Consider the following 20,791-nt stretch of genomic DNA (forward strand, 5'->3'; position numbering starts at 1 on the left):
ACACTCGAGAAAGAACAAGCTGAGAGCTGGCCCACAGGTGGCATTTATACAGACCCATTTATTTGTAACCAGTTCTTTGGCTTTGTGTGACAGGGCCTCAGTCATAAGTGTCCCTACGCTCCAAAAGGACCGACACATTTATTATACAAAACTATCATGCAAAAACTATACACAAAACAAAGTAAAAAAGATCATAAGAAACCATCAAAATGTACTGCTGCCGAGGATCACGCTGAGAAAAGTTCATAAATGAAAAGCTGGTGGATGACTGCAGTAGTCATTAAAATGGTCAATATTTGATTACTTGGGTAGTGATATGAACAGGAAATTCCATTAGCTCCAGAAAGAGCCACAACAAATATAAATGAATATGTTCTCCTTCTGTTAGGAGGTCATTAAAGTATCCCAACTGCAATTAATCAAAATATTTTCTTAAAACTTATTTTTATGAAAATTGATTTCTAATTGACTAGAATAACTTTAATTGACCATTTCTTATTCAACCAATCTCAGTAATAAACCAGGCTCTGCAAAAAAAAAAAAAAAAAAAAAAAAGCAGGAGGGTGGGGGTGGAGAAAACGTCCTAAATGAACCACAAAAAGTCAAAAACAATACAAGAGACAAAAAGCATTTCTTCAGAAGTACTTGGTATATAACCAACTTCAAATTTCAAAGCTGAATCCTGTCATCCTGTTTTTTATTAGAAGTTAGAACACTTCATGTAGAAAAATGCTTTATTTTAGGCTTACTTTTATTTTTAAAGGAAGTTAACAGAGAAGAGGCTCAAACATGATGCATTACTGCCACTTTCATTATGGAGTTCTATACTTGGCTCTCCGAATGTGCTACTTACCAACCACATACTTTCTCCAGGACTTAATAAGCCTGACAAGACACAGTACATGGAATATTCCACGTGAACATTTAATTTTCTGCCCTAGACTCTTTTTCTCTGCTTCATTTTGAACATCACAAATTTCAGGTCAATAAACAAACAAGAAAATACAATCATTTAAGTGGTGTGATCAGATCTTTTTGTTACCAAAAACTTCAGATGTGGAATCACAAGAAAAAACAAGTTCTTCTACTCTCACATGTAACTTCAAGGAATGGCCAAATGAGGAATTCTTGAACATTTGTGTACTTCAATACGGTTGGTTAAAATCAGTTTTTACTGATGCTTTAAGGATGCAGTTTAAAGACAGAATTTGGTAAGTCAGGTTGATAATTGGACTTGGTGATCTTGAAGGTCTTTTCCAACCTAAACAATCTCTACAATTCTACGATATGCCTAGCCACAGGATGTAATCTGTTAGAAAGACTCCATGTAAATGTGCAAGCAGGGCAAGGAGATATAAATATATAATTTGAAATGTTTCAGATAATGAGGAGAGCAGAAATAAAGTCATTTACAGAAAAGAGGCCAAAATAACTAAGAAAAAGAGATTGATCAAGGTCTCTTTTCAAAAGAAATATAGTACTGTAACAGATGTAATCGATTTTGTTAGCAAACTGGACTCCTCCTCTTCTATCTCCCCCCACTTCACAGGATACAAATAAAAAAGGAATACCAGAGTGCAAGATACAGAGCTTGCCTTAAGCTGGCAGTGAGTGAAACGCTGCCCCCAAGTGCTCCACACCGCCCACAGCAGCACAGCTACTCAGCTCCTCACCTTCCAGCCCAATCTGGGCTCTATACTCAGCAGCTTTCCATAAAATTTTTTTTCTTTTTCTTTTTCTTTTTTTCTTTTAAATATTGAAGAAAAATTTTACTCAACAGAAACATTACTGTTCTGAAAATGTATTTTAGACCCTTTTACAACTACAAGTGGATGGCTATAGAGTATTAATTTTGCCATGCGGCAATTTTGGCAAATATTAGAATAAATAAAAAGGAAAGCAAACCAAGTCATTTACAAACGCAAACCTTTCTGACACAGACACAAAGTATAAGAGGAGATGTGGAGCATGACAACAAGCAAACAGCAGCAGATGTTACATAATAGCTCACTACATTAAAACTAACATTTCAACCCTGCATACTTCTATCTTCCAGCTTGTATGGGAACTGTGAGTCATGGCCTGAACCACTGATTGAGCACCTGGAAAAAGACCGGGTCAGCCCTGGGAGCACAGGTGAAGGCAATTCAGCTGTGTGTGCAGAAGGGGTGGCCTGGCTGCTCCTCTCTTGGACCCCATTTAAGGGCTGACTGCCCCTGGGGCAGGATCTCTTTCTGGAGATCCCTCCTTGGTGAAGCTTTTCCCTCCGGTTTCACACATGCAGAAAATTCTTTCAAAATTCCTATACCTGGGTCAGCCTCTTCAAGCTCACCAGTGATTGAGATATAGGCAGGGGCTGCAACAAGCTTCCCTGCCAGACAATAAACTGCATAATGCTCCTCCTGTGTGCTTCGTCATAAATCATCACAGACCCTTCAGGTTCAGTACTGCCTTGGGAAAGTGGCAGGGGGCAGAATACAACTGTGAGTTTGCAGCACCCACAAGCAGGAGGAAGGATGTGCATGTGGGACACTGCTCCTCTAAGAACCAGAAGTAATAGTTTCCTGTTGTCTAAAGAGCACACACCTTGTCTGAATGGAGCTGGACTGAGTCTAGCTGTCAGGCAAGATAGGAGTCACAATGGGCATGGAAAAAGACACTTTGGTATATCTACTGTAAGTATTATTTTTAACTCCACTGATTCTGACAGACTCTTCCAAGTATAAGGCAAGTTGTACATTTAAATGGACCTGGAAAACAGTTTGCTCTTTGCCTTGTGCAAGACAGGCAGCCATGCAAGCACAGCTAACAAGCATTTCCCTCCAGCTAAGCTACAGGAGAGAAAAGTTGAGCAAACTATTAATGAACAATTCCTTAAGAAGAAAGGGTCTGGAGTGGGACTTGGTGCAGCAAACTTCATGTGGGAACTCAGGATGCTAGACACCTCTCAAGTTTATCATAAGCACCTCTCTGTTCTCCATTGACCTTGGCTGAAATTGATCTTTTGGTCATACGTCAGCTGTTTTCATCAAATCTGTTACCAAAGGAAATCAATCTAAACTGAGCAAGGAAACCTTAAAAAAAGAATTTAAAATATGCAAAACCAACTACAGTTAACTCTTATCAAACTGATCAAATCTGCTTTATATGTTGCTTCTCCTTGAGAGAAGATTAAAGAAAAAGGAACAAGGTGATGAAAAATAGCTAGTTATATTTTCTATGGAGCTACAGAGGCTGCTAAGTTAACTGTGATAGTGAGTAAGATCACTCTTAAAGGCTACAGAGAATTGATCACCACTCAGCAATTTCACTGCCAAAAATGTTCCAAGAGATTCACAAAAATCCAAACAGAAAACTCTAATACTTGCTAAATCTGAGTTTTCTCCCTCTGCTCATAAACTGAATATGTACATTGGAACAAAAACAGATAAGGAAAACAAGAGTGAATAAAAACACCAGTTACTTTAAGTTGCTCCCCAGATTAATAACACTTCCTGTTTTCCTTTTTGCCAAACATGTTTTTCCAACTTTGCTGCTTATCCAGCAGGTTGTTAAAATTGTGTCTTGCAACTATTATGTCTCAAAGGATATGTCTGGACAGGCAGTTTTGGGTTTGGGGTGGGTTTGTTTTTTTCCCCATTTAATTAGGGAATGTTTTGTGGCTTTCAAAAACTAGTAAGTCCACTTTCAATTATAGAAAGAAGTGTCAAATTCACAAAACTATTAGCTTCAGAGAACAGCTGAGGCTGAATATCCCCCTCCCGCACCCTGAAGCATAGGAAAGCATTTCACATGTATATTTATGTTGACAGGCTCTTGAGATTACTTAGTTTTGAAGTATCCTACACTTGAGGGAGGCATCTATGCCTGTATACAGCTTACGCCATTCTAATTCCAAATACATTGCCAGCAACTCTTTAATGACAGAAACACTTTTGTTATCTGCAGCGTTCCGTTCATCAAGGTCTCTTTTTAAGATGCAATAAAAACGTTTCAATAACTGTTAACCTGACAGCTTTCCCAGCCTATTCAAACAGTATTTCATTACTACGTTTATTACAGTGTATTGTTCCCTTCAGTTCCTTCTGGCTCTTATGCTATGGCCATAGAGATCAGACAGAAGTAGAGCTTGCAGAACTCCAGCAGTGAAATTCAAGTTCCAGTGAGTCAGAAACCATTATCTGGAGCCAAAAGTTCTCTGGGGCACATTTGATCCCAGTGTGTGGTGTGGCATGTGCCAAGCTCACATAAGGTGAGATGTGTAAAATGTACCTGCATGCTCACGTGCAGTGATATTTTTCCCTGGTCTGTGTTTCTTTACATCTACAGATCTTCAAGAAAGAAGTAAGGTACAGAGGACAATCATTGCTAACATGGTAAGAAATTACAGGATAAAGCAGCACAATGTGAGGTCAAATCCAGTCTGGTATGAAGTAAACACTATAGAACTCAACTGAAGTCATGAAAGAAATTTATTTCTTCTTCTGGGTTGGATTTTTCTGGTCCTTGATTTCGTACTTAGCATGGCAAGATGAAATAGAAGGATCACATTTTCTTGAAAGTGATACTTGGTGATTTCCCTCCCAACTCATTAAAACAGTACATCTAAAAAAGAATTTCTTTTCCATTAATTTTGCACTACCAGAACTAAGTTACATATGAAGTTGAAAAATAAAAACTCCAAGAACTGGTGAGCTTAGCATAACCCAGAAGTGGAAAGCCACAAAGCCAGTACAAACAGAGCATTGGGCAAGCATGCCCACACAGTAGACAAAATGGACCACAACCCACAGATTATACCCACTAACAACATTCACGGAATCCAGTACAGACTTACCATCATACCGACTGGGAGAATCACATGCTTTCTGAGGAGTGGCCACTCGCAGGAATATCTGCTGTCTCCAAGAATGTCGTCGAGTCCTTACAGGGCTGTCAGCACCAGCAGCCTGCTGGCTGTGTTTGGATTCGTAGTCACTAAAATTGCAGAACACAGAATGGCTTGTGAGTAGGTTACTCAAATCTGCCAGGAACAGCAACGTAGAGTTCAGTGAGCATAATAAGAACCATCTGCTAAGAAGCGCAGTGTGCTGTGCACATGCTGTGTCAAGCTGTAATTGTTAGGTGGGTTATTGCTTAGTAGCAGCAGGCTTACACACAGCTGCAAACATCACTCAAGTTCATCAGAAAGGGTTCGCAGCTCTGTGCAACCTGCTTTCTATAGTTTCATTTCTTTTTCTACTTTCTTTGTGGCAGTGCATTAAACTCACTGCATTAAAGATACATGATGGCGTATATCGAAGTATCATTACTGTTCTGCAGCCTTCATTATTATACCATCCACAATAAGTAGCAGTTATTTGTAGGAGACAGAGTGCTGCTGGTGCCTTTTATCAGCAATCCTTAAGGAGTTTTACAAACCTTAATTAAACTTCTAGCATTCTGTGAGTCAGATACATAGTACACTCCTCCACAACATAAAATTAGAGCAAAAACTTTAATCTTTGTGTTCCCAAGTCACCGTGTGAAATAAGCAACAGATCTGGGAACAGCATCCCAGGACTCTGGCTGTTACTCCTTTGATGGAATAAATGAACTACACAGCTGAAGTTTTCATTCAGATTATTAAAAGAAAAAATGTACAGCAATGCTGTCTTCCTATTAAAAATCCCATTTCCAAGTGATTACATTAGTCTTTGTTTGATTTGAGGGTAATAAATGAACTTCAAACAGCTCTGGCAACTGAGAATAGCATTTTACAGACCATCTTCTCCTCCTACCCTAAGGAAGTTGACATTGCTTAGGGTGAACCACGTATGTTCTCTTCACAGAAACTGCTAATAGAGTCCTTTTGTGGGAATAATCACAAGTGAAGAGATGCAAGCTGCGTGACCGTCAGAACTTCAAAATAGATAAGCTCTGCAAACACTGCAAGAGAGGAGTCTGGGATAGCTCCATCCTTTTCACAGTAATCACATGCAGAATACATGCAAGTGAACTGTTGCACAAGTCACATTTTGCAAGTGTGGGAAGCATTTCAAATACTTCAAACAAAGAAACCTTTGAATAATACAGTTTTACCTCCGGGGTTAAAGAGAGAAACCCTACCTTGTTGTGCTCCTAAAGTCTGAGGTGTTATTTTCATCTACAGGAGCCAGAAATTTTAAGAAATTTGGCACAGAAGAGGAAGAATGAAGCTTTTTCCTTAAGGCAGTACGGTAGGAGATGCTGAGAGTGTAGTTGGGAAAAGTATAGTTTAGAACAAGGAAGTATAAATCCACAGAATAAAAATAACACATACTGCTAAGTTTCAAACAGACAGCAGCTAAATCCTGAAGGCATAAATATCAAGGAAACCAAAGTCAAAACTAAAACCACTAACAAAGCGCTACTTTGAAATAGTTTGGGCAAACTAAAATGTTCAAACATAAATAAATATGCTTCCTGTAAACATTATTCTTTGTTATATCACAAGATTCTTGGTGCACATTTCAAGTAAGTTCCTTTAACCTAGTAAGAACCAATACCAACTTTATAATTGAAAAATTATCTAAGTATCAATTTCAATGACTGCCTAAGGTTGGAGGAAAAGGTTAAGAAAAGCTGGCTCTGATAATCCTTGTACTAGCAAATGAAATCCAAGACTTTGGCAAAGAGTGTTTTGAAAAGCATTAACAGGCTTTTATTCAGACAAGCTTGGAACATTTAAACAAAAAGCTGAGCTTTCTGACTGATGATTTATTTAGGATTGCAGCTTTACTTATGCAACAGACAGGAGCACTAATCAAACTTCAACTGTCTTCTGATCAACACAATTCCTGGTTCTGCTCTGTCTTGTAAAATAATAACTCCCAGCGTACGTAAGAAGCTGGTTAATAGAAGGACATGAGAACAACTCAGAAGAAAATTATTTGGCTTGACAAAAACACTTGAGTAGGAGAATTTACTCTTGACCAACAGAATTTTAGTGAGAAAAGTTTGTGAGAAACCATAATATGGATGCATTTAAGTTTGCCCCAAAGATAAAAAATGAAGCAGTTCTTTAGTAGCTGATACTGAGCATGAGGAAATACTGCTGTAGTGTGGTGTACCCTGTGAACAAGTTTCACTTATAATCTCACTGTCAATCAATTGCAATTACATGGAGATTTCACACATAGAAATGCAGTCAGCTTGGGCAGTTTGACTTCATTCAGTTTAAACTCATTACATTAACATGAGTTGTTAAGTTTAACTCACTAACAACAGAGAAAGGGAAGGAGAAGGTGCTGCTGTATGTACAAATCTACCTCCTAATTTACTTCAGAAGAAGAATCTACTTTGGATAATTTAACCTTCAGCATTCAAGTCAGGGACAGTTAGCATGGTGTTCTGGCCTGGATAAACACAGAGTAAAGGGTGACACTGAAGACTCACATTTCCTCCCTTGAATTATATCATACTTCTGAGGTGAAGCTAAATTAAGAGGGACACGAGATAGTGCTCAAAAAATACAAATGACGAGACTGGTGACATCAAGCTCTGGGTTCAGTACTTTCCCTGGATCAGAAGAATTGTCACCTCAGGAGAAGAGAAAACCTATACCTTCCAGAAAAACAAACAACAACAACAAAAAAGCCATGCCAAAACAAACAGCAATAAGACTTGCTTGCCAGAAGTGCTGACAGTGCTTCCAAGGCCATTCAGCCTCATTAACATTTTGAGCTAAAATAAGCGGTTTAATTTGAAGGGGTTGCATGGTTAAGATTTTTAGGCAGCTCCTTATTTCAGGATCCCAGGGAAATGAAAAGTTAATGTGCTTTCCTCAATGCACATTTTTGTTGTAAGAAACAAAGCACAGAAAATTATCATTTAATACTACTGAGTGTAACCATGACAAATTAAACAAGACAAACACATCAGCTCATTTCTGCCTTTTTCTTTCCCCTCAATTGGTTTTTCACAGTCCAGCCATTTTTTTGTCCAATTTAGTTAACATAGTTAATTTGCCTTTAGATGTCAGGCACAAAAGAATATTACAAGAATATTAATGTATTTCTGTGTTGCCACGAACAAAGCAAAACAGAACTGGATGATTCAGGAGAGACAGAGTAAGCTGGATCTCAGGTTCTTGGCATCTTATCATTGGCACAATTTAGGGCTGCTGTCTGCTGCATAACAAGAAGCTGCTTCGGAGCAATCGGCTCCAAAGAATGCCACGTGTCTGAAAGAATTTTCTGTATTAAAACAAAAAATTATGCAAGTATCAGAGCTACATCCAGTAGCAAAGCAGCTGAGTTCCTCCTCCCATAAAACTCTACCACCTTAAATTTTTATTAAATAACTTTAATTACTTACACTACAGAGCTTCGGTAAAACACGGTAAAGCACGGTAAAACAAACCCTATCCCAAACTACAGGTGCTATCTCACCTCTTCTGTGCAAAATGCCCACTTTGTTCTCCACTTGAATTATGCCTTAGATATTTTAAAAAGTTGGGTGAAGAAGCCGAGGGATTAAGACGAGCTAGAGTAGGAGAACGTGCAAGTTGACCAGAAGAACTTTTAGGTTCGCCGACAGATGTGTTCAAACCGTATGGTGGGATTCCAACCAGAGGAATGGAGTTGAGGTAACAGAAAGAACAAAACACAGTAAGAGAGAGGAAACAGGGAAGAAAAAAAAGTGAAATATCTTCTCTAATCCTTGAAAGTAACCCATCAAATACAAATCAGCCATTTCATACATTTTTCACAGTTGATGCTGTAACTGCAAGAGGCTGAGCATTTTAACCCAATCAACAATGTTGAGTTTAAAAATAACTTATCTACTGGTGTAAGCCATTAAAAAAACACTCATAAAACACACAAGACTTGTTCAATGTACACCTCTTCTAAGTCCAGTTCTGTGTGTTCCCCAGGAAAGGTAGGTAACCAGTGATTTCTTTCTAGGTTAAATTAGGTGAAGGAGCAGGCACACTTGGGCCTTTGTAAAAAAAATTATACAATCAAGCCCTAATAGCAATAACCAAGGAAATTAAAAATACATTTAATTTTTAACTGCATTCCCATACATTAAGGATAGAAACTGTCTGAACAAGCAGCAACAAATGCAAGGGCAACTTTCATGAAGGCGACAGACCAACAGCACAAGTTCTAAACTGCACCACAAACACTTTCTGGTATTTAAGAATTAAAAAGGTTCAAAAAAGGGATGGAAAGGCAACTTAGGTTGTATTTCCTTTTAAATGGTATAATTTAATTTTTCTTTGCTGTCATCACCTATTCCAGGCACGTTCTTATGCTGCCCTGCCTCCTGCAGGGAAAAATGAGTTGGAACACATACAGATTTTGTACTGCCTGACTTGTGTAAACGAGCAGTTTTGGCAGTGAAACAGAAGCCTACAGACAGAAGCGTTTCCATAGTAATTGGAAAAAGCCAGATAGAGGGAGGAAAGAAAGCTGCCATAATGTTCAAAGACTTTGAAAATGCAGAGGCAGGCTTATGAAGCAGGACAGCTTGAAGAATACTAGCATTAAGGCAGCCAGTAGCTTGTTTTTGCAAGTAAAATTTACATAGGCTCATTGAAATGCTGCATAGGAGCTTCACATCTATCAACAGTTATGTCAATTTATGTCAAGTTCGTGTGTTACTGTAAAACTATACATGAATTCACCAAACAGCAAGATCTGTAGCATCAGAAATGCTACAGTATTTTTCTCTATAGACAGACAAGGAAAACGTAGCATTTAGCAGATCAACAACAGAAGTTACTAAACATTGCTTATAAAAACATAATCTAACATCTTAGGAGCAATTCTATATTGTCCTTACACTTAGCTTTGTGACACAAAGTGTGGAGATGCACATCTCAGCTTTCATTTCCCCCTGTGGAAAATCAGTGTTTCAAACAAGGTACCTAAAAGCCACCTAAGTGATATACTGCTGTGATACATTTCTTATCCACTAGGAGGATAAATCTGGTACATAATCACCATCCCAAACATGCCCTCAACAAATGAAAGCACAGCCTGCTCTTAGTAAGTCTTACTTTCTCTTGTGAGGTGTTTCTGTGCTCACTGAGTGATACCTCATAAGTTTCCTCTGGGGAACAGATGGCGAGGTTTCAACAGGTACCAGAGACTCCCGGCTTTCTGATGGTAAATGACTCAGAGTGTTTGCTCGCCTTCGAAAGCTTTGTTGAGGTAATGTAACAGAATGATCAAGAGCATAACTATCTGGGTCACTGGAGAGATCACCCACTGATCCACTGGCCTTGACAGCATTCTCTGGTGGAAGCGTAGGAACTCTGTCTGTCTCCCTTTCAGACAATGGTGGTTCCTAGAAGAACAAAAGAGAAGGTTATCAACATGTGGTTTTAAAAACAGCTTTTGGAGTTGCAGTTCCATGTCATTATAAACCCCCTCAGAGATCTGCTTCAAGTTTGCATATTTTTTATCATGATATCCCAAAGAAAGAATCTTGGATATTTTTTGGTTTTGTTCTTCATCATTTAGGTCAACAAATCAGTCTCCATTTTACACAGAAAAAATAATTTTGCTAGCTAGAAAAAATAATTTTACTGTATGCTGAACACGACTTGGAAATGAACATAGTTAGGCTTGGATAACAGTAACAGCAATGAAAAAGGCAGTATTTCAGATTACTGTATATCTAGCATTTCATTTAGTAACACTAAGATTCTTTTTGCCTATTAGAAGTCTCACACAAAAAACTTTAATCCTATGACTAAATGCCTTGTTTTAGTCCAAAATGATGCATTTTTCTTTGTTCCCCATCTCACTTGTTTCTTGCAAAGTCAGCCATTCTTTCAAAATCACAAGCAGAAGGAGAAGACTTCTGAATATCTCCCATCAGGAGTCCTCCATAGCTGACCAGGCACTAGAGCAGAATGGATAGCTGTGCCCAAACCTGCTGCGTCCAAGGAAAATGACTGTCTTTCCTCTTTGCTATTTGTTCATAACATTTTGCCCGGAGATCAAAAGTTTTCTAGCCATACAAAAAGGGAAATCATTCCACTTCTTGGTTTAGTTTTATATTCCGTAAGAATGGGAATTTATGGTAGGTACTTGCAGGGCTGAGGGTCAGGAACACGGTAATTATCTAATTTGTTTTGCTGCACATTTTTGCAATACTCCGATGTTATATAACATTTTAGTTCACATATATATATTTGCATGAGATCCATACATACAAAATATATAATATACGTAGCACAGTAAGCTTCCAATTCAAACGGAACCCCAATCACACTGTTATTTCTTAAAATACAAGGAACACAAGGACCTAAAGCTTGAAATTTCTGTAGATCAGAAATACATACTAACTATGGGCCCCACCTTGTTCAACAGTACAGAATTTAGTGAAACTCCATAGACAATGGCACCGTACACATTACCACTGTGCTGGCATCTGACTGTTATTTCTTAATCTGAATTTCTGTTACCAGAGTAAGCTGGGAAATTAGTTTGTTCAAGTTATTCCTCAGAGAATTTAAACATATTTTAAACATGGAAAGTGATTTGGGTAATCAACTTACAAATCCTAAAAAACAGAAGCATTTGTTTCAACTGGAAAGTAGAAGGGAAGACAGTGGTTGATCCAAGGGGCTATCAGCAGTGAGCACATCCCCATCAACCTAAGAGGAACTCAACACAGGAATAAAAACATACCCTAATGGATCAGCAAGCAGCAGCAGGACTCTTACAGTTAGGAAAAAGAGGGTCTAGACTCTACTAGTTGATTCTGCTTTTATCATTCTGATTGGATGTTCTGAGGTTTATTTCCTTTCACACACAATTCGGTTGTCTACTTACCAAACATAACCAAAACAAAATGCAAGATGTTAGAACAGAGCAGTTATATGATCAGTTGGTAACTGGCTTTCACATCTGACTAGTTGTTTTAGGTATATTAACAGAAGTTTCTCACTACATATATGCACCGCAGGCTTTACTCACTTTATTTGTGCTGCTTAAGGTACCAGACACAGAGCCCTCCAGATCCACAGATCCACTAGAACTGTCCAGAGGACCTCTAGCTTTACTGCCCTGTAGAAACAAAGCACACCAACAATTAAGCTTATAACACTAGGGTCATACCAGGAAATGGGGCATACCAAAAAGAGATTTTCAGAGCATAGACAGAACCTGTAGCTTTCAAAGACAATAGCAAATTTTCCCAAATTCTTAGCAATAGTCTTTGCCTCTGTGAAAGACAGAGGCTTCATTCAGAACAATTACTGACATTTTCAATGACACCTATTCAGTTAGGGAATTCTCATAAGCAACTACATGCATTACATGTGAATATTATCACATATTGCACATACATACTATAAGCACTATTAAAGCACTACTTTGCACTGTATCTGCTTTGAAAGGATACATAGAACAAACAATATTTGAATGAGAAGTCACTTTGTAAGCTGAAGCAGTACTTAAATCTGGCATCAGATCTGTTTTCTTAGCCACTGTTCTGTAATTAGCAGATATTTCAAACCATTTGCTCATGATCTGTTTCTTGGGGATGACTATTACACGGGAGTTCAAATTGTTCCCACTAAGAGGCACTGCCAACACTGTTTATGAAGAATTTTACCTATGATATTGCCCAAATGCCTGCATATTCTTAGTGCCTTCTGAAGTTCTTAACATTTCTTGCCTTCAAATAGTCTCTGGCTGTTGTGGTTTAACACAGTAGGCAGCTGAGCACCACATAGCCATTTGCTCACTCCCCCACAGTAAGATGGAGCAGACAACTGGGGAAAAAGTAAAACTTTGTAGGTTGAAATAAAGACAATTTAATAGCATAGAAAATGAAGGGAAAATAATTATAACATAAATAAAAGAATACACAATACAAGTGATGCACCATTCAATCAGTGTGCCACCACCAACCAACGTCCAGTCAGGCCCCAGTCAACAGCAGCCTCCTGGCCAACTCCCCCAGTTCTACTGCTCAGCACGATGCCATGTGGTACTGAATGTCCCTTTGGCCAGTACTGGTCAGCTATCCTGATTCTGTTGCCTCTCAGCTCTGTGTACAGCCCCAGCCTCTTACGACAGAGCAATGCAAGAAGCTGATGCACCCCTGACCTACTGTAAGCACAGCTCAGCAACAACTAAAACATTAGTGCATTATCACCACTGTTTTCCTCTCAAATCCAAAACACTCACTAAACCAGTCACTGTGAAGAAAATTAATGCTATCCCAGTCAAAACCAGGACACTAGCATTTAAAAGTTCAGACGCCTCAGTATTCATCAGTTCTGTCATTATTAATAAACACTGTCTTGTTAGATATGCTTACTCAGTTCCCTTTTAATTTCCTTGTACATAATTAAAAGTGAACATTTGTAATTACTTTTATTTTCTAAATCCAAAAAAAATAAAACAACAGCAACTTTCCTACGTTCCCACGCTCAGCTTCACATTCAGGTTTTGAAATGCCTATATGCACTATTTAAATCTAGGAATTAGTTCACTTCTTTCAGGACTTCCTATTTGCCTTACTAAAGCCCTGCTTTGTTTTGGTATCTTCTAATACGTACTCATGTATTTTTTGCACTCTATCTTTAATAGCCACTTAGCTACAACCCAAAAGGATAGCAAATGTGGTGTATCCACTATTTGAATAAATAAAACACCAAAAATATGCTCAGAGGCAATAAACACGAGGATACTTACACGTGATAAGATACTTTCAAACGATTCTGTCAGAGATCTTTTTGCCTTGTTCTTTAACATATCTAATCTGAATCTTGGAGCACTGCTGGGCACTTCATTTACAGCATTTTCAGCAGACGGTTGTGAAGTCTGTAAGTGTTTAAAAAACATAAATGTGAAATGCAAACCAGTGTGGAGCAGTATCTCAGTGAAAAATATGAAGACTCCTGTAACATGCATCAATTCTTTCTTCCTAGTGTTTTGGGTTTTTCATACCTTTTCCTCTACTGATATTTACATTGAAGCTTACCAAACGATCCTAGAAAATTTCTTCAAATTACATTTTTGGAGTGTAGTAACATTCTTCAGAAGAGTTGCCATTTCAGTGAGAATTTATAGCTGTGTTGACAGATTTTCTTTAATACCAAAACACAGTTGTGTAAGTTCCAAAGTTCAAGTATAACAGATTGGAGATATCTCAAATAATTACTTTTCTTCAGCCAAGATACGCTTAACAAGAAGTATCTTCATCATATAAATATCAGACACTCTAAGTGCCACGAAGATGTGTAATAATCTAATTCTTCTACATAATTTCAATAGTAGGAACCCTTCAATTGTAAAGCTAACTGTCTACTCAGACTTTTGATTTTTAAAGAAACATTTAAGTCCCTTTCCAGCGCTTGTGAGGACTAGAGTAGCAAATTTTAAAAGTTACATTACAGTGAAAATACTAGCATCTAAGCCTAATGCCTGCAGCACAATTTTCACTGTTACTTTTGGGGTTCATCCTCATTAGAGGCTGTCATGCACTGTAGCCTTCTCTACCTGGTCTTAACTTCAGAGATCTGAATGCTCAATCTGTGTAACTATCAGAACATGTACAACTAACTGAACAGCTCTGAGGCACTTGCATCACTAAATAGTTCAGTCTACATACAATTTTAAAGCTCCCTACTTGCAGTGCTACAGAATTTGACTTAGCATTTTCTTTTTCTTTTTACTCATCTCAAGCTCAGAGGGCTAGTTAGGTGCTGCCTGCTATTATATTTGTACAAAAAAATGTTTATTTTGAAGGTCATTTTTGTTCAGAAAGATCCATGTGCTAGTATCACTTGTTTACATCATTTGTATTTGAATCAGGAGAGGAAAAAAACAAACCCCACCAACATACAGTGGAAGGAGAAGTATGAAAGTGAATAGCTATGCAGAGAAGAAGGAAACAGGGACACCAGCAAGTCATGGGTTAATGACTGCTGAGACAAGTATCATTGCCAGAATACATGTTCAAAGGTATCTGCTGTCACACAACTCTGGAGATAAATTAGTGGAGTAATGAGGTACTGAGGGCAAGTCAACTCTGTTCTTAGAGCCTTGGCATCTTCGCAAGTGTCAGAGTAACCACTTTTGGCTTCAGGAGCTGAGCAAACGAACTGCAGAAGGCCTTAGGAATTTTCGAAAAACACTGAATATATATTAAGATATTATCTTGCATTTTATATCTCTACTTCCAAACCATTCATAACCGACAACTATTTAATAGTATGTGTTATTTCAAGTATGGATATTTCAGATATGATGATTAAGAACACCATGCAGTGTTGCTTCCTGTCATGCCTAAACTATAGCATTGTGTTAGTTTTGGGTTTTTGTTTTTTTTTTTTTTTCTCCTCAAAAATATATTTCCACTGAGAAGTCCAAGCCAAAAAAGCAGAAAACTAAATATGAAGTGTTCTTTCTGCTTTCTTCAAGTGGTCAGTAAGTAACTAGTAAACCATAAAATAAGAAGAGATTAACAAAAAAAAATGAATAGTAAATGAAGACTTGTTGCTAATTCCCCAATTTCATCAGGGGTCTAATTATTCCCCATGTTTTAGTTTACTAGTTTGTATCACAATGGCCCATAGCTGTCACAACAGTCAGAAGCGGTGGCAGTCAGCCAACATTTTGCACAGGGTCTAATAATCAGAACTGAAAGTTTTCAGAGAATGGGTGCCAATTGTCTTTTGAAATACAGATCTCCTTGAGGCATTTCAAGCGAGGCACAGAACAAGGCATCCAAAATCGTTAATCATTTTTTCAAAAAACTTAACAATGTTGTATAAATACAGCTATTTTAATGGCACTGATATGACCTGATACAGAACATAAAGTAGCTTAGTTCTTTGAAAATAGATGGCAATGCTTTAACAGGAAGGGTTGGACTTGATCTCTAAAGCTCTCTTCCAACCTCTGCAACTCTGTGATCTCTCCTGTTGATTCACAGAATGGCCTGGGTTGAAAAGGACCATAAAGATCATCTGGTTCCAACCCCCTGCTGTGTGCAGGATTGCCAACCACTAGACCAAGCTGCCCAGAGCCACATTCAGCCTGGTCTTGAATGCCTCCAGGGATGGGGCATCCACAACCTCCTTGGGCAACCTGTTCCAGTGTGTCACCACCCTCTGTGTGAAAAACTTCCTCCTAATACCCAGCCTAAACCCCCTCTGTCTCAGTTCAAAACCATTCCCCCTTGTCCTATCCCTATCCACCCTAGTAAACAGTCATTCCCCACTCCTGTTTATATGCTTCCTTCAAGTATTGGAAGGTCACATTGAGGACCCCCTGAAGCATTCTCTTCTGTAAGCTAAACAAGCCCAGTTCCTCAACCTTACTTCATAAAAGATTCAACAGCATCGCCTCTCAGCTTTTCCTCCTTGAGGTCATTTCAAATGGTAATTTACACACAAGAAATAACTTTCAGCTATTGAGTCAACATAACCATTTTTAGCAAGGATCAAGCCCAGTGTGTTGTTGGGGGCACTGGCTCACACAATCAAGGAGGTGACAAAAGCCACAGTTCAGGTGAGAACAATTACAGATTGCTTATATATTCTCTGACAGAACTGTCATTACAGTGAGAAGAAAGAAAAAATCAAATTATTGGCCTACCAAGCTTGCATCTCTTTATCCAAGGTCTGGAACCAAACTCTACTGGACAACTCAAAACATGCAATCTATGCCTAATTTTGGCATGTGACACTAGCCGTAAGGAAAACCAGTGTTCAATACTGCCAACAGTTTGAAGTACCAAAATACCAGTGATGGAAGTTTGCTTTAGGAAAGACGTAAGTATGGAATGAATGATTTTTCCTGGCTTTTTCTTACATGAGCTAAAACTGAACGGTTACTTACTTGTTTTGTTTCCCCAACGTGAACATGGTCCTTCTGTTTTTCTTCATACATGTTTCTCAAAATAGAGATAATCAGCTCATTCTCTTTTTGATCATTTCTTGGTCTCAATTTCTTTAATTAAAAACACCACAAGCACAGTCATACACATTCATAAAACGATCAGCAAACATCTCATCTTTTTCATTTTCTCACTGTCAATGCGTAACTACAAGTTTAAATTAGTGCTACCGTCTCAGTCCACCAGAGGACAGCAGTGTCTCAAGAAAAGCAGCAACACAGCCAGAAAAACACTTCAATCACACTACCACAATGACAGATTTTGTGTGAAAACTAAAGGCCAATTATAAAACTGTGAAACATGGAAATAACAACTTCAGAGTATATTCTTGTCTACAAAAAAAAAATGCAGTCCTGAGCATACATGAAGTATGCCTTGCTGTTACGCACGATGCTTCTAGTAATCTTTGTCACTAGAAATTTCATTTTTGGAAAATGACAGGTGTCTTAAAAATTAGCGTGCAGGGCTGTACAAGGTGAGCATATCTATCTCTGCTGCACTCTACATATAAAATAACACATTAAAAAAAACAGTAAAAACGATTAGGGGATTTAACCATATAAAACACGATTTTCCAAAGTTAGGTTTAAAGCCTACCGAGGTAATGCAAAAGATGCAGTATAGAGAATCTAAGATGCTCTCCTGGCATTAGCTCAATAAATAATAACCTGAGAAAGACAACTATTTAAAAATGCATATCCTGGTTACAACATATGAAGCTCTATGAACACAGTAAATAAAATTTCAGTTGCTCCAACTCAAAAGAACAACAGAAAAACATATGCAGGGAGATATATTTTACCATTGGTTTAACCAAGTTCATTGCTTGCAATGCTTCTTACAATAAGCATTAACAAGGTCCTTAAAACAGTGCCTGCTAGCTGCTATATACAAACAAACTGAGTCACTCCATAGAGCAACTTCCAAATTTGGTACTGGATGATAAATTGTCAAATGGAAACAGACGAAGACAGAGACTGGAATGACTCAAAACAGGAAGGGAACAGTATTAAAAAAACAAGTTTGCAGTTTCCTAATCTAATGTGACAAGCCCAATGACATTGCCTTTAATGTTCATTATCCATCTTAAATCCAGCTATGCTTTCCCCCATGCTAACTTGAATTTTATTTAAAAGATAGAAAATTTAACTTTTTTTTAGTTAGTTCAATGAGCATTAAGAGCTTGGTTAACTTTTATGCAGGACATTTTCTGATCTGGGAATGTTACAGTAATTTGTTTTGGTCATTCTCAAAGTTGAGGATTCTCAAAGTACAGGTTCCTGCCTCGACCCACAAAAAAAGTATATGCAGCTTTCCTTGCAAGAAGTTAACACATCAGAAGAATAAAAAGAAGAAAAATAAGCAAATTTCAATATAAAAAAACATAAAAAATAATGATGTAGAAAATAAAGCACGAGGTGATTAATAGTCTATGATATAAATCCACTGAATAGCTCACAAAAAAATTAGAATCATTTTGGTTCTTTACACTAAATCTTACCTTAACCTCTTCAAAAACAGAAGCCTGCTCCTGGCTATTCAGTGTTGTTAGATGTTTTTGTAGTTCTAGTTTAGTCTTAGAAGGGTGTAGCCCTAATAAGAGGAACACAATTGTCAGAAATAAACAGTTGCCGAAATATGTATAAAATGAAAGCTAAAGCTCATCAGTACCAATTTTTTGAGCTGACCTTTTGCAACCATTTCATAACTGGACATGAGAAAGAACGGTAGGTTAATTTAAAGCTACTACTGAAGTCGTCTTTAAAATGAGGGACACGAACTCTTTACAACAAGGAGATTTACTGAGCACAGACCACGAATATACTCTTAGCTGGTCTAGAAGATTCCATCACCACAGAAAACAAAATTAACCCACAACTAAAGCACTTTCATGAATTTTTGCTGGTGTTTTTATTCAGGAGCTGCCTGGACTTCAGTTGCAGTATATTTTCTATTAGCTTTCTCCGATTTGTAAGCCTTAAGACACTTTTGAAAAAGAGCGAACTTACTGCATATTAGCAAAGAAGTTATTTGTTTCTTGTTGAGAATATTTACTGACAGCCTAAAGGTAACTACTTTCCCATTCAAATTATCTTTTTCCTGCTCTCACCCTAGATTAAACTTCTTCCTTTTATTTTCTGTGGGAGAATAGCAAAACATCCACAGTATTTTGTACTTCAGTTTCTGATCATGGCATTTCTCCTTCAGAAGCAGATGATATGATTAAAGATATAAGGTTCTTTTGCACTGAAAAATTTTCCCAAAAACTGATTGCTAGCTGAAGGCCAAAGCAGAGTTGGAAGTGGTTTTGGAGGTTCTCCAATTTCATCAAAATTAATACTGGATAGTTTTTGGTCCAACAAGCTAGTTCTGTGATCTGGTAAGCTACTGTTGCCATCTAATCACCCCAGAAATCACTTAAATGAATGAAGCCTAATAGTGAAATTTGCTGAAATGCAAATAATTGTTTTGTTCTTTTGTCTTAAGCTTGTTTTCTAGGCTATAATTGCTCCATTTTCAAGAAGGAGCACAGACTGACACAAACAAGTATATTGAAAACTCAATGATTCACATTTAGTAGCTCTGTAATGCCATTACCTAATCAGATTCAACAGGACAGCAAGTTATTGCAGTATGTATTCTTGAGAACTTTCTTATCTGCAATTTGCTGTATTCGTATGGCTAACTGTGCTAGGCTATTTGCAATTCAGACACATTTAAACAGACACATTTAATTTGTTTTCAAAAAAACAACTGAAATACAAGATGAGAGCTTAGATTGTTTGAAAATTCTTATTAGGTTACAGATAATTTTATACAATAGTACTCTAAGAGAGACTAGCGCTCCATTTTTCTTCCCCACATCTTAAGCTCTATTTAAGCATTCACTTCCCTACAGTTTCACACATAAGATAGTCCACCAATAAAACTGTTAGAAAAAAAAAATTGACCATAAAATTCTTAAAACCCCACCTTCTATCTTTTCACAGAGTTTATGCAAGCTTTGCAGAGGACATGTTTCGCAGAGCTGTGGCTGTGCCTTGGAAGTTTGTTGCACAGCAGCTACAGTGAAAGCCTGTTTCAATGTCATCATGATTTCATCAACCTAAAAAGAACAGAGTGCAAAAGAACAATTTCACTTCTCCACAGAGCTTTTCTTTTCCCTAACAAAAACACAACCATCATTCAGAATGACACTGCTGTTTGGGAAGGTGTGTATGTTAAGCAAAGGGGAGTTGTTTGTGTGCAGAAACAGCACAGGAACTCATAAGCACAAAAAAACTTATTATGAAGTCATTTCTTCCAGGCTAACCATTTTTATTTTTGTGGTATACTAACAGACACTGCTTCTATCTGGGAATATTTTCTTGTATAGGATTAAAAGGAAAAAAACCCACAAAAAACTTGAGCCTACTGCATTTGTGTGGCACTTGACTGACCCATAGCACAGTAGCATAGTTCGAGGGTAGAAGATATTCAGCAAGATACAGAACACAAACTAATAATTGGTCTCTCTTTTCTTTCACTTACCAGTGCTTCATCTGTACACTGAAACACGTAGCAAACAAAGTGGAAGCCTCCATTTTCTGAAGACTCTCTGCAGATGAATCCGAAGTGATCCACATGTCTAATTCCCTGCCACAAGAACAACAGGAATAAAGTAGTTCCATTTATGTGAAGTGCTTTGTATCTGTTATTTTTCCTACTAAAAAAAGCACAGAAGGTCAACAGGATAGCAGAGACATTGTGCATCTATGTTACGGCTACATTAAAGTCATAAGGTCATTAAAAAAGTCTCCTCTGTTACAGAACCTTCCTGATTGTTTTAAATTTCATTTGTAAGATGCTTTTTTAATTGTAAATGGGACTGATTATAGATCCACTGGAAAACACT

The 20,791-nt window shown here is 37.7% G+C and overlaps 1 protein-coding gene across 10 annotated transcripts in view; it reads right to left on the reverse strand.

Annotated features, from left to right (window-relative positions):
- The window catches only part of TBC1D1 (TBC1 domain family member 1), a 95,999-nt gene that overhangs the window by 23,843 nt on the left and 51,365 nt on the right, over positions 1-20,791 (reverse strand). For 6 of the 10 annotated variants that reach the window (XM_090139563.1, XM_031588458.2, XM_090139564.1 and 3 more), the window contains 10 exons: positions 20,428-20,532; positions 19,870-20,002; positions 18,398-18,489; positions 16,839-16,949; positions 13,686-13,814; positions 11,958-12,047; positions 10,028-10,317; positions 8,412-8,540; positions 6,109-6,228; positions 4,838-4,977 (listed from right to left, as the gene is read on the reverse strand). In XM_090139563.1, the coding sequence (XP_089995689.1) occupies positions 4,838-4,977; positions 6,109-6,228; positions 8,412-8,540; positions 10,028-10,317; positions 11,958-12,047; positions 13,686-13,814; positions 16,839-16,949; positions 18,398-18,489; positions 19,870-20,002; positions 20,428-20,532 (1,339 nt within the window). The remainder of the gene's footprint in view (positions 1-4,837; positions 4,978-6,108; positions 6,229-8,411; positions 8,541-10,027; positions 10,318-11,957; positions 12,048-13,685; positions 13,815-16,838; positions 16,950-18,397; positions 18,490-19,869; positions 20,003-20,427; positions 20,533-20,791) is intronic. The other 4 variants (XM_031588461.2, XM_090139565.1, XM_031588463.2 and 1 more) reach the window with 4 other exon arrangements.

Source organism: Phasianus colchicus, chromosome 4 (assembly GCF_987193195.1).
Source record: "Phasianus colchicus chromosome 4, bPhaCol1.hap1.1, whole genome shotgun sequence".
Lineage (NCBI taxonomy): Eukaryota > Metazoa > Chordata > Aves > Galliformes > Phasianidae > Phasianus > Phasianus colchicus.